This window comes from Vanellus vanellus (assembly GCF_965231255.1).
Source record: "Vanellus vanellus genome assembly, chromosome: 1".
NCBI lineage: Eukaryota > Metazoa > Chordata > Aves > Charadriiformes > Charadriidae > Vanellus > Vanellus vanellus.
Genome location: NC_138905.1, coordinates 137,709,007 through 137,724,049, shown reverse-complemented (window position 1 = coordinate 137,724,049; position 15,043 = coordinate 137,709,007). Strand labels below are relative to the sequence as shown.

The 15,043-nt window shown below is 38.9% G+C and overlaps 1 protein-coding gene across 2 annotated transcripts in view; it reads left to right on the top strand.

The window, feature by feature from the left end:
* The window catches only part of GLRA2 (glycine receptor alpha 2), a gene marked incomplete at both ends in the record, with an annotated part of 134,352 nt that overhangs the window by 42,920 nt on the left and 76,389 nt on the right, over positions 1-15,043 (top strand). For both annotated transcript variants that reach the window (XM_082483790.1, XM_082483791.1), the window contains 2 exons: positions 20-157; positions 2,878-3,092. In XM_082483790.1, the coding sequence (XP_082339916.1) occupies positions 20-157; positions 2,878-3,092 (353 nt within the window). The remainder of the gene's footprint in view (positions 1-19; positions 158-2,877; positions 3,093-15,043) is intronic.

Sequence of the window (15,043 nt, the reverse complement as noted above, 5' to 3'; positions counted from 1 at the left end):
TCTGATTCCTTTATTGTAGTTGGCTACACTATGAATGATCTGATATTTGAGTGGCTAAGTGATGGACCTGTGCAAGTTGCAGAGGGTTTAACCTTGCCACAGTTTATTTTGAAAGAAGATAAAGAACTTGGGTATTGCACAAAACATTACAACACTGGTGAGCATTATTCTATTATTTTCTAATAATTGCTCTAATGGTGTCTGTTGCCGATTTGTAAAGGGAAAAGATGAGTAAAACAAAAAAAAAAAAAAGAGATTTTGAAATTGGAATTTGATTTAGCCACACATTTTTCAATCTGAAGAAAAGAATTTTTCTCCCTTTGTTTTTTGTTATTGCTTGTTTGAAAGATATTGTTTGCAAATTTCCTTTACTTTCATTAAAGAGATTGTAATGTACATATTCTAATACCCTTAACATCATTAAGGAATTTAAAATCTTAAAAAAATGATTAAAAATCTGGTTGTTTTGATTTCCTTAAAATGAAACTTTTTTAACAAACTAAATCTTTTCTTAAATATTGATTTAGCACTTCTAATCTGAACTTGATTTATTTCTCCAGCACATCAAAGTGCCAATGAGGAAAAATGCCAAATTTTCACCAGCTTTTATGTGTGGTCTAATTCATGAAATGCAGTACTTGAAAAGACAATGGTTTCCTTGTTGATCTGAATGGTGTACAGACGTGAAATGTTCGGAAATTAAATGTTTGCTTAATACTGTAATCTTTTTCCTCTATTTGCTATTTTGAAATTTCATACACTGTGTTTTCTATCTTTAGCTTTACAGAGCAGAGAGAACTCTGTTAAAATTTGGATTTAGCTGCTTGGAGTTTAGTTAATAGGGACAGCATTTAGAGAACGGTTTGCTGGGTGCTTTCTGGGATTAGGTATAATCCCTCTCATCTAAAATAGCTTTTTCATCATTTCAGCGTAAGAGCCAATCTGGTTGCATCAAATACATTTGTTTCACTCTGTGAAATAACACTATGTGAGAAGTTCTGCCTCTGCCAAAAATATCACATTCATTTCTTATGAAAATAAAATTATTGTTTGTAAGTTTTACAAATACAGCTTCTTATTTTGGGGCCCAAAGTGCCAAAGAAGTAAAACTTTGTAACTCCACAGTCCAAGACTTGTGGAAAGGGGGACTGCTATGACTTCTCATCTTTTCTCACACTTAAAGGGGATAATCGAGAGTAAATTCCAATAGACAGAGCTTACCCATTTGTAATCTGGGTGGTACAAAATTTAGCCATTTCCCAACATATAACTCAAGCTCTGAATAACTGAGTTCATCTGCTTTTCCATTTCCTGTCAGATAACCATTTTGCAAGGTGAAACGCTGAAAGCAAGAGAGGGGGAAGAGCATGAGCAATAGCTTCCTTGTATACCCGTTAAAATTCCCCACAAAAAAACCCCAATTAGTAGCTCCCATTACATTAATTAAACAAAATGGATGTCTAATTACCAAAAGTTAAAAGTGTGTGGCCTGGCCAGGGAAACTGAAAAGCAGTATTCAAGCAAAAGAAAACTTTGCCTACAGGCACCCACATCGTTGTCTTCTCTATAGCATGCTCCTTCAGGTTTGCTGTGAAGGTAAAATGTGGACAAAAACTGTATTTTTCAGCCCTCTCCTTCTACCCACACTGCAAGGCGCTCTGTGCAGGTTGCACCGCAGGAATCTAGAAAGCATGTGACAGATTGGGCAACTCTAATGCCATTGCTGCCACACGTGGCCACCCCATGCTTCTTGAGTCTCCTTCTGCGTGGGCAGACTGGTCAGGATCAGTCGCAATCCAGGTCTCAGAGTCTGTATTCAGGGTCACAGTTCAGGCCACTCATATATGAGCTTCTGTCTGGCCAAAAGATATTATTCAGTTCTTCTCCCCTCCTCTCTTCGCCCAACAGCCTCTGCATTGTCCTTTGTGCCAACTCTCACACCCTGCCATTCAGCTTTCTAGACCAGTAAAAAAATAGGCGTGCATTACAAAAAGGAGCAAAACCGTCTAATTTCACCTCAAAGGATGAGCAAGGAACAATGCATCTTCATGCATTTGACCAACCAACACAAAAGGGGTCCTTCGAAACCTTTAGCATGACATCTCAGGAAGGACAGACATTTTTGCACTTAGATTAGTCTGCCATGAGTGAGAGCCTTCCCAGTATCCAAATTCCAGTCAGGATACACAGTAATTTGAAGAGCAGCACAGAGTGATTGGATTAGTAGCTGATGAACTCGCAGCTCAGGATTCTGCTCTTCCCGCTGCACAACTCGCTCCACTGTCAGGCAATTCTAAAATTCTTTCCTCCTCTACCCCTGTGGAGCACCTATTTGTCGTTTGAAGACTTGCTCAGTTAGATTTTTTGCCAAAATTCAAAGTAGGTTTTGAGTTGATTCTGCCACGAAAAGTGATCTACAGACACACAGGCTAATGACGTGACCAGAATGAGAAGGGGTGTGTTCTGCCATAGGACTGTAAGACTAATTGTCTACAATTTGTCTGCTTAAATACGTTTGCTTAATCTCATATCATTAAAAGGGCAAAATGCTGTCCCCTTTTAAAACTAAGCATTATACTTGACTAAAATAAAATCTTACTAAATTTTGAGAAAAAGAAATATTACATTATATTTTCCAGATGTGAAACAATGGTGCCAACATTCATTTTCTCAGTTATTGTGAAGAGCTGGGCACAGTCTTCTTCAGGGGGCTTATGTGTCCCGCAAGGTAGCATGCAACAAATGGCCAACTCTCATTTGTGTATCAGGAACTGCTTATAGTGTTAGGTTAGAAAACAGGCCACGCATCTAACTCATGTTTAGAAAACAAGTTAAAAATGTGCAAAAAGCATTTATGAAAGTAATTTCGTGTTCTAGGAAAGTTTACATGCATTGAAGTCAAGTTTCATTTGGAGCGTCAGATGGGATACTATTTAATCCAGATGTACATTCCTAGCCTGCTGATTGTCATTTTGTCCTGGGTTTCTTTCTGGATCAACATGGACGCTGCTCCAGCTAGAGTTGCACTGGGTATCACTACAGTTTTGACAATGACCACGCAAAGTTCAGGATCGAGAGCTTCCCTCCCAAAAGTAAGGAAATCATTTTATACCACCTATTTGCTATTAAAAAGGATATTTGTTCTAATTTTGAAGGTTCTGAAAGATCTGTGTAAATATGCACCTGATAAGAAAACAGGAGGAAGTGGTAGCAGTGTGGGGTTAAACTGTTGCAATAGCCTTGCATTTGGACTAAGGCAGGTTTCTGCTGGTTTGCGGGATGGCTGGAGGGTTCAAAGGTGTGGGTTCCTAATGAGGTTTTACCAGTTTAGACACTGAGTTTCCAGCATTTAAAAGCCAGGTTTTTCTGAAGTATTTAAGTGCCTCACTATCATGAAAACTGGACATTCTATCTGACTGGGGACTTCATAAACTCTGGTCTTTCTGGACTGTTAGACTCCCAAATGTATTGATGTTTCTAGATATGGCACTTAGTCCAAAGGATATATGACTACACATAACTACACATCTGTATCTATAAAATACATATATACAATACAAGTTTATCTGGAGAATCTTTTCAGTGAGGAATTGCTGATGTCTTTGCTTCATGGCAGAATTTGTCCATGTTCTTGTTCAAGTGTTGTCTGCAGACCTCCATCCTGTCTAAGCACAAAAATATCCTCTCACTCGAATTTTGTGGTCTTTTTAATCCAGGCCAGATGCTGCAGATGGGTTTACAGATTACAGACTGGATTCTTTGTTTAGTCGGGCTGACAGCTCTTTTCAGCATGGACACAGCCTGAATGCTTCTGCTGATAGCATTCCCAGCAGAATTTCATGTGCATGCTCAGACTTTGTACAATTTTCTGGAAGAGAGCTCAGAGGTAGATCAGTTTACTATGTTCTAAGGAGTCGTGAGGGACGCTCCCTGAAGAAGAGAGCAGCAGTCCAGCAACACAGGGACTGAGATCATAAAACTGCTCTAGCAGCAATGAAAACACAAATTTTGACTGTACAGATCACGATCTATTCCAAGAGGCATGTTGTATTTTGTTCTACATTACCCTCAGTATCACAATCTCATTCCAAATACTGTAATTTGCTCAAACGGAGCATACATAGGGCAGCTTCAAAAACTGCACAGATTGTGTTACTCCTCTGTTGGTGATGAGAAAGTATCACTTAAAAATCTGGTGACTACAACAGTTGGTTCAGCTTCACTTGTTCACTTGGAGATATGCATAATTTTCCATGCAAACTGTCAGCCTTTCATATATTAATTCAGAATTTCAAATGGATAATTCCTCAAACATTTGTTCAGACAATTCAGTCAATATTACCAAGTGAACACTCTGAAAAGAAAGTCAACAAAGAGATAATCTTGGCAAGGCTCTGTAGACAGCAAGTTTTGAGTCACCGAAGACTGTGTCTAGATGGTACAACATGATTCCATGCTGCTCTATTCCAAGTTTCTTCCAAATTAACTGGCCTGAGAACTGGAGATGGTACAATCACTGTAGTGGAGATTTCCACCCACATTTCCAACTGGGCGAACATACCCTGCCAAGAAGCTCTACAGTGTTAGCATGCCAAAAATGCTAACGCTTTAGAAAGACTTTTCATCGTACACTTTGATCCAGCTGAAATGTTTCTCCTTTTTGTATTCTGCCTTGTTTGAATGGAAAAGTATTTGCTGGATAATTTTCTGTGTTTCTGCTGAGTGGAAGAAATGGGAAGATCCAGAATATGTTGACTGTGGCTGTTTGATTATCAGAGAGGTTCTACTCTGGCCTCAGGATTAAATAGATTTATCTCAGCAGCTGTCAGAGGACAGTGATGCTCTGGCCCTACTCCATCCTCTCCTGGAGCTTTCTGCTGTGTTCCTTTGCCAGAAGATAGGCACTAAGGAAAAGTACCTCACCAGAGAGCCCAGCCCACTTATCCCAGTCAGGCTACACCCAGTTGTTGCAATCCCACTGCATAATTCAGCTGAGCTGTACTTTACAGTTTTGGTCTCTGTGCAAGTGAGTTAATCCTCGTGGGGGCTTTTGAAGGTGTACCAATTGACTTTAAAATGTGATTCTAAGTAAATGCTCTTATACCTGCCAGCTGAGTCCCACCTCGGATGACTCAAGTACTCAAAGAAACACGGGACTGACCAAAACCAAAGTGCTTCAAAACAGGCTTTGTGTGCACGTGTAGCTGTATAGCTATGGATAGCCATACAGGTCTCATATCACCCGTGTCTGATTCCTTACACAAAGAAGGAAGTTTTTCTTCCTCTTGCTGTTGCAGGTACCTAGCTATTTTAAAACCTCATCTGTAACTTCATACCAAAATTGTATTTCTTATTAAAATCTGTCCAGCTGAAATGAATTTAGAAATAAAAATATGAAAAGTATTGAAACAACCAGTGTTAAATCTGAAGTCCCCAAATGGCTCTTTAAAAGTAATGTTTTTCTAAGTCCTGTCTACATGTAGCCAGGACACGGGAAGTTAGGCTGTCAATAAAACATCCATTTAAAAATTGCGCCAAGCATGAATATCTAAGAGAATAAGACAAGACAGGAGGGTTATTTTTTCAAGAGTACCAAAAAAAACAGATGCAATTTTGCTTTGTGGAAGCAGCCTAGATTTGAATACAAGAGTTATATTTTTTTCTCCCATTCTTCTTTGTGTCCTACTCATATCAACACACATTGATACAACTTAACTTTACCTTTAATTTACCCACTGTCTCATGTCAAGAGTTTCTTCTTGTTCTTCTCTGGTTTAGTAGAGCTTTTACCACAAAAAGACAACAAAGCATCAAAATTCACCAACTTTAAAGGGAATAACTCCTTTACCTATAAAAGGCAAAGCAGTATTGTGATGAGAAGATTCCTCATTAGTTTTTTTTTGTCAGGTTCCAACTTACTATCTAAATGATGGAAGTTATACTGTTTAGAAGTAATTAACTACATATTGTTCTCAACCCTGGTATTAACTAATATTCATTTTGATACACCAGATTTCATAATTGGGTCATGGCAATATAGACATTAGGCATTCGGTTATTGAAAATTAAAGAAGGGAAGGGAAGGAAGGGAAGGGAAGGGAAGGGAAGGGAAGGGAAGGGGAAGGGAAGGGAAGGGAAGGGAAGGGAAGGGAAGGGGAAGGGAAGGGAAGGGAAGGGAAGGGAAGGGAAGGGAAGGGAAGGGAAGGGAAGGGAAGGGAAGGGAAGGGAAGGGAAGGGAAGGAAGGGAAGGGAAGGGAAGGGAAGGGAAGGGAAGGGAAGGGAAGGGAAGGGAAGGAAGGGAAGGGAAGGGAAGGGAAGGGAAGGGAAGGGAAGGGAAGGGAAGGGAAGGGAAGGGAAGGGAAGGGAAGGGAAGGGAAGGGAAGGGAAGGGAAGGGAAGGGGAAGGGAAGGGAAGGGAAGGGAAGGGAAGGGAAGGGAAGGGGAAGGGAAGGGAAGGGAAGGAAGGAAGGAAGGAAGGAAGGAAAGGAAAGGAAAGGAAAGGAAAGGAAAGGAAAGGAAAGGAAAGGAAAGGAAAGGAAAGGAAAGGAAAGGAAAAGGAAAGGAAAGGAAGGAAAGGAAAGGAAAGGAAAGGAAAGGAAAGGAAAAAGGAAAGGAAAGGAAAGGGAAAGGAAAGGAAAGGAAAGGGAAAAGGAAAGGAAAGGAAAGGAAAGGAAAGGAAAGGAAAGGTTGAAATTAATTCTAGCTGAGGCTTATGTTTGCTGTACGTAACAGAAGCATCTAGAAAGCCTCTTCCAAATGAAATATAATTATATTTCTTTGGAAAATTTTGTAGTATTTCTGTGGAATTATTATCTTCAGAGTATTTTGAGATCCTAGCTAAGAATATAGGGTCAAATTCCAATATCAGCCACATAGTAATAAAGAAATTGATACACATATTTTCCCCTTATCCTTCTACAAAGCTGATTTCTTTGTTACAAAAAGTAAGAATAAGCCATAAAAGAGTTTACATCCCAACAAAGCTACTGTTCTAGAAAGGAAGATCTGCAGTCCCTGTTTCAGAAAGCAGATTCTCTTCTTGTACAGTTTTAGCATAAGCCTAGCAATACTGCATCCTGCTTCCTTCATGGACATGAAATAATGATTTTCTGTATAGGGAGTATCTTCAGAAAAATATTCACTATGGTGACAACCTCTTTTATAGCGTTGAAATTATTTTGTGTTTGTTACAGAAGACCAGTGAGGGGTCCTGTAACTAGACTTACCCTTACTGGCTATGTTAGGGGGTGGTAAGGAACTCATCCAGAAAGCTGGGGTTGAATACCCTCCCTCCAGTTTGGCTAATCCATCTCTGGGATGCCCAGGAATGGTGACCCAAAATAGCAGGGTTCCTATGATCAGTTCCCCTTCCACACGTTCTCGTGTATAAGTCTTACCCACATCTTACACTCTATGTCCGGATTCCTCTGGTTGTGTCATTGTTTTCCACTTAGAAACTTTGACTAGACAAACGCTTGTGCACCCAGTTACACCAGTAGCTCTTGCTGATCAGCCAGCTGAGCAGAAATCCTAGTTGCCAGCTGCGTGATCAGCGTGGCCACACATGCACAATGAAACCCTCAGGAAACCCTGAGTTTTCTATGCAAGTCCTGTGCATAAGCCCAGGAGCTCCCATGCACCTGGGGTTTGCTGGACTTCACCAATGCAGAGAAAGTCAACGGCACACAAATGAGGAATCTAATGTAACTTATCGTACATCCATGCAACACTCAGCACATGCTGAGATCCAGCACCTTCTGGAAGTATCAGGCCCACAGCACAAAAATGGCAGTATGCATTCGTCAAAATACGGACTAAGGAATGTCTGGGCAACATAAGGGACACAGAGACATAGAATATACCTTTACATATTTTATTGTCTCAACTGTGTGTAAGCTGAGGGAGCAAAGGGGAGGATATCAAGGTACAATAGTGCAGAATTGTTGGGAAAACAGTTGTTTTCTTCAGAGTATTGAATGACTATTCTCCTATTATTCTATTTGTTTTTAAACAGCTTCCCTTTTGTTGAATCAACAGAATCAAAAGTTTTAAAGTATTTTCAAAAGAGGCATTTGAAAGAATGATAATTTCTCTGCTGTGCTAGTAATTGGGTATTTTTCAGAATGCTTTCTTCTTAAAACACGTGTATAAACCAAACCTTAGCAACAACAGTCCAAGAAAATGAATTACTTTTAATGCCATAATGCAAAACATTTGAGGATACTTTAAGTCAAGTCAGTGATAGCCACTGTATTTTACACAGTTGCATAGCATTCATATTGTGTTACTTTGATGCTCAGTGCTTAATGAATGCATGTTCCTTCCCTTGGGAGCAATCTGTGCAGAAAAAAAAGTGTCATTCAAAGCTCACTGAAACCTCTGTGACTCCTTCCATTCACTTCATTTTGCCTTGGATCACTAAATGCATTACCCAATGCAATAAAAGCATTATATTCTAATAGGTGCAGAGACTTGTAAAACCAAAGTCAGCGAAGTCTATCCCCTTTGGCAGTAAATGACTGCTTTTATGTTTTGTCTACTATCCCCAGCATTTTTGGAGACTTTTCAAGATTCTAGGGCTTCTAGCAGACCAGTCTGAGAAAGTAAGCTCTCCTTTTTTGAATTCCAAAAGTTATCAAGTAAAGAAGCTCCAAGAATACAGCACATTTTTATTTTGGATTAAGGTTAAGATAATGTCATAACAACAGTTAAAAAAAAAAAAAGGAAGACGTGAGGAGAAATAACAATAAAAAAATGAATAGATGCTGTTATCAGAGATTATATTCTGTGTTCTTACGTTTTCAGAGGAAGTAGAGTACCTAAGGTGACAGCTTACTTTTAACAAAACACAGAGATGACACATTTTGGTGCAGCATTATGGTAAAAAAAAAGCAATAATAAGGTAACTTGGAATGGAAGTGGTTTTTTGACAAATTACTTTTACTCTAGTCTCAGCATCTGAAGAGGAAATACAGGAGTAATTCAGTGCTCATGAGATATGTTAATTAGCATTTGGTTTGTGTGGGTGTCAGAGCATTTCACACACTGCTTAAATAATTAAGCCAACCCTATTTTTATTAGATGTTTTCAAATTCCTGTTGGTGACCTGATGGTCCTAAAACATTACCTTGATATTTAATATGCCTGTCCTATGTCACATATTTATGTATTCTGATAGGGGAAATGCAAACAAATTTCCACTTTTAAAAAATTTGTTCAGGGCTCCTGAGTGGATTTAAAAAGAAACATCCTAGTGTTTGTCAGTTTTCTTGACCATAATAAAAGTGGACATGCTGTCCAAACTCTTGAGAAGTCAGGCTGTGCTGTCAGGTAATCACGAGGATCTACTCTTCAGCCATGTGCCTACACGGAAATGTTTTAGCACTCACTTCTTTTGTTCATTTCCAATGTTCTTATATAAAAGAAACTTTCTTATATAAAATATCTTTCTTTTCCCTCCCCATTATAGTTTTAACATATAAAATATATTCCTTTTATTTTTGCTTATGCTAAGAGAATCATGAAACCTGCTTTAGCTTTTTTTTTTTTTTTTTGAGTTTGGCAAGGCTTGGTACAGCTAAATCTTTTATTCAGACAATGTTTTCAATATCTATTGTTATATTCCATACATTTGAAGCTGGATACAGTGGTCTGTTCTACGCTACATAACAAAGGAAATCACATAGACTGAACCTATTTTTTAATAAAAAAAGTTCCAAAATACAATAATGGTCATAAAAAAGTGAGCATGTGTTTGTTTGCTGTAACGTACTGAAGAAATTACTTGAGTACAAACTGTGACTAAATATAGAGTTCTGTGCATAAAATAAGCAGTCCTACAAAAAAAAACCCTATAAAATAAATTCCTGTCAAGTTGTTTATAAACACCCAGTCGCAACTTATAGTTCATAAAAGGTGTTTTCTGCTTCTGCTCTACAGCCTTTTAATATTCCATTTCTTTATTCTTACTTCTTCCCCCTTTGCTTATATTTTGTCATGAATGGTTTCGAGGCAAGATGTTAACTTGTTTGTGCTTGAGGGCAAGAGAGTGTTTGAACTGCAGTGGAAGAGGTGGTACATGTATCAGATGATACCTGATGTAGCAGAGACAACTTTCTAGCCCCTTCAAATATCAGTGGTGCTGTGGCCATGTTAATACCAGCTTGAAAACACATAAAACACATGCTTGGCCCCGATGAAAAGAGTGTGTGGTGCCCAGAAACTTCTCTGCTGCTTCCACCTACATCAGCTGGTCTTGTAAAAGACACTTTCCCTTCTTGCAAATCTTGCTCCTTTGAGATCTAGGTAGATACTTACATGGCTAACCTATGCAGTTACAACTTCACTGGGAGCAGTATCTCAATTAAAGCGATGTTGGATGAGCTTTGGCACAGTTATATACGCTGTGATCATGCATCCATTATAGGAAGGATTTTCTTTTTTTTTCCATTCCACAACCATTTTCAGCTCTGTATAACCAAAGATTTGGGTCTGCTGCACAGGTAAGACAAAAACCAGCAAGACCCATGTTTCTTGTGAGAAGAGCAGGAGGAAGAAGGATGTAGGTGTTAAACAGAGCACCTAAATCTGTTGCTAGAAATCACCACATTATTCTTTTTATCTTGGCCACAGAGATGGGGTGTCCTGGTCAATCTTTGGGTCTTAAAGTGGTTACATAGTGAAATTCTTACTGCCCTTCATTATGTGCAAAGCTGGCTGACGAGGTAGTGACTGGATAAAGACAAATACATTTGGTTCTATAGAAAGTTCTACTCTATGAAAGTAAAACAAACACTGAGTAAATCAGTCACTTTTTCCACTCTACTAATCTAAACTTTAAAGTTTGCTTTTCTGTATAGTGAAGACAGTGGTATTTACTGTACTACAAAAACAGTAGTTGCTGCCATGCGTGACAGCTAAAAATATGCAATAAGATGTGTCTGAATACCTCTGGGACGTGGTTTGAGTACTCCTGGCACTTCCTCAGCAGGTTTTATAATGCAGTCATCTGGGAGGGCTGGCATTCAGAAGAGCCTATTTCAAGCATCAGAGAAGAGTTGAAGTTATTGTGCACACCAGTCTGCTGGTTGTTTCATAACACTGGCATGGTACCGGGGCTCTTCAGCTTTGTTGTTGCACCCTCCAGGACCTTCTGGCAGCTTTTAGCGGCTCTCTGAGGAACACTGTGTGCCGCTTTCACACACATAAGCACTGCAAACCCACTCTGAAGCAACAACATAGGCTGTTGCGGCTCATTCATTTCAAATAATTGCCAGCCTTGACTCTATTAGATCATCCAGGAGTATTACTTATGAATATCTCCTGTTAATATTTCATTTGAAATAATGTTGATGAGACCCCCTGGAGTCTGGGAAGAACACTTTCATTTGCAGTGTACTTTAAGGCTACCGCCTCCCAGTCTGAACATCAGTGCACATGCACATGGCTGTCAAGGCAGCTGGGTCACTGACATCTTACTCCCCCAAAGTTGTCTTTGAGTTATAGTGCAACCATATGATCTCAGTTGCTTGAAAGACAGGTCTTTTTTTCCTTTGGGAAACATTTCTCCAGAAAAAAAAAATTGTTGATATTGATGCCTAGATGTATCAACCTCTTCCTCTCCTCTCCCTCTCCCTTGCCCCACACCCCCCAAGAAAATGGAGAGAGGCAATTTACTTTTCTTCATGGATACGTCAACAAACTTCTGCAAGAGGAGGAACTAAATGACTCGGTGTCTTCATTTTAAATATAGTATCTGTGATACTACATGACTGTGACTTTAATTTGCCAGCAGTGGGGCACAGTTTTCTTTGTTGTAGTAACATCAGCTTTGGAAATGAATCAATTCTAAACTAGGCATTGTTAAGACAAAAAAAAAAATATTTTTAAGGCATGGAAATATAGTCATGAACTCTAGAATGTGTCATTATTCGTAGATCCTTAGTAGTAAAGGTTAAAGCCCCGATGAAGTAGTCATTTTTCCTCCTTATTTCTTCCTCCTAGAAGCTTGGAGTTAATTGAGATATCTTGCCTCAAAGAGAAGGGAACATGAGAGCAAAGAGCTTGGTATTTGGTATTAGGCCTCCCTGCCTGTGAGAAAGAGACATAGCATTTTCTCTCTCCTTATTCTACCAAAGATTGGGGCTCTGGAGAATTGAGCCTGAACCCTCAGTATGACTAGAGGGAAAATCAAACGACTAAATCACAGCAAAAAAAAAAGGTTACAGAAAAGGGAGAACACATAGAATCATAGAATCATAGAATGGTTTAGGTTGGAAGGGACCTTGAAGGTCATCGAGTTCCAACCCCCCTGCCATGGGCAGGGACACCTCCCACTAGATCAGTTTGCTCAAAGCCCCATCCAGCCTGGCCTTGAACACCTCCAGGGATGGGGCATCTACAACCTTTCTGGGCAACCATTTCCAGAGCCTTACCACCCTCAGAGTGAAAAATTTCTTCCTAATATTTAATCTAAATCTACTGTCTTCCAGTTTGAAGCCATTCCCCCTCATTCTATCAATAACAAATGTTCCTCAATACACATATTCATAGAAAAGATAGTACAGGTTATGTTAGAAAAAATTATATTAACACTATTATAATGAGAATATAGCAATATCTGTCACATACAGAAGAAACTACTTCTATTAGAAGATAGTCTACTGAGAATGGGCACAAGTTAGAACATAGGATGTTCCGTTTAAATACACAGAAAAACTTCTTTACGGTTCAGGTGACAGAGCACTGGCACAGGCTGCCCAGGGAGGCTGTGGAGTCCCCTTCTCTGGAGATTTTTAAGACCCGCCTGGATGCAGTCCTGAGTAATGTGCTCTGGGCAATCCCGCTTCGGCAGGGGAGTTGGACTAGATGATCTCTAGAGGTCCCTTCCAACTCTGAAAACTCCGCAATTCCGTGAGAAACTAAAAATTAGCTTAAAGTATTTCATTGATATAAATAATTGTATTTTTTGTCTCTTTTCTGCAGAAGGGTATTTTCCTTTGTGTGCACGATGGCAATCATCTACTAACATGTGATGAACAACGCTAATGGGCATGATCAACTTAAAACACCTCTTAATTTTCCAGGGAACCATGTAGATGGTCACAGGCAGCAATGAGAGTACCATTTTCCTGGACCGCACCACTCTATGCTTGAGTGTGCTCTGCTCATCAAAAACTGACTTAAAAGCAGTTTAAATTTGCATGGAACTGACAAAGAAAAAATGAAAAGTTAAGAAAGTGAAGCGGTCCAAATGTCAGGATTAGAATAAAAACTCTTAGACAGTGTGTTCCATTGCTTTTTCTTATTTAAGCAATCAAACTACTTGCTTGCTTTTTTAAGGAAGCTGTAGTTGTCTGACAGGATCTATTTTATGAGTTTGTTGGCTGCATTTTGCTGTCTCCTGAACCTTCTAGCAGAAACAGAATCTGCTCAGAATGAAAACAAAATCCTGTCACTGGGAATGACTTGAATTAAAGCATTCAGTTGCTCAGGCTTTACCGCTCCTGTTACTTCTTACCAGGGCTCCCCAAAGTCAAAGATGACAGGGTTATGCCACGAAGATAACAGTGCAGAACAACCCAGTTGTGCATATATATGGATATGAAAATAAAAATAACCTTGCTTTTATCTATCTCAAAATGGCTAAAATACTACTCTAGGAAGCAATGTAGTCTTATTTTAGGTCTTGTTTTCTCTCTCTTCCCATCTAGTGAGTGGGAGGAATAAGACATAATAATTCTCTTAATTGATTAATTATTCTCTCTGAAGTTGTTTCATTTGTCATTCTTTAGTAGTGGTGTAGAGTTGATTTTAACTGGGTAGCGTTGTCTTTTTTGGTAAACAAGAAATGAGAACTTTTGGATTTTCTTTTTAAAAATCTTCCAATGCTCTGTTGGAATGGGGATAAACACTGCATTGCTCAAACTAGAAGTGCTATATGCCAACCACACCACTGCATATAGAGGTGACTCCTTATCTTTTTCTACCTTGACTAGAACAGGAGACAGGTGTTCTGCAACAAGTCAAAAAAGTGTGTACTACGCATGCTTCCAGGCAAGAATTGCAGCTTGGCAAATGATTTCGTGGTGAATTGTTTAAAGGTAAAACTCTCTCGGTGAGTGCAGCTATAAGAGTTGATTAGCTTCTTACATTAATGAGGTTTCAGTAAAAGCTTTTCCCAAATTGAAAGGCATATCTAATTAAAAGACCGTGAATTGCCTGAATGTGTGAACTACACTTCATGACGAGTTCATCTGGCCAGTTTCATTCATGATTTCCGTGATTAGGCTGACTTCCTCCAGATGTACTTCCCTCATAGTTTAGTTAAGGAAAGGCAGCCTTAATAGCAGCTGTTGACCGCAACAGAGTTCAAAAACATCTTGCCCTGCTCCTCTGTCTGCCATCTGCGAAACAGACTTATAAAATAAATCCTTGCCAGTGCTAGCCGTTGTCCTCATTATGAATTTTTTCTTGTAATTTGTACTCTTTTGAGATCCTCTTCTGAAAGACAACTGAAAATCACCCTGGAGAACGAAAACGAATTTTCAGCTATAATATTTTCAGCTAAAACCAAATTCTACTATTTTCAGCTAAAATGAAGTACATAGTTCTTCCTAACTCCTCTTTGTCTGTGTAGTACACATTGTATTAGGTCTGTGCTCCAGCAGTGATATATATTTTAGATGGGGCCAGCCATTTTCTCTGAGGAACTGCTTGTTGTAAAAAAAATGTCTCTTTGTTGAAGCTATACAAAGGGTACTTTAGAATAATGTTCTCATTCAGTGGAAAAATTTCCCAAACCATTGCTGTTGACTTCCAACCACCACTGTCTGGTTTCTCCAATACATCTTTTTTTTTTTAATTATTTTTGAAGCTGTCTTGTTACTTGGAAATTGAATTAATCAATCTAAAAATATCTGAAAATTTTGACATGAAAATGGAAATGATGGAAATGGTTCAATTGACATGATTTTAAAGAATCTAATTTGTGGTATGTTACATTTTTTTTACATTTTCTTTTTTATTCTAATTTAGAAGACATT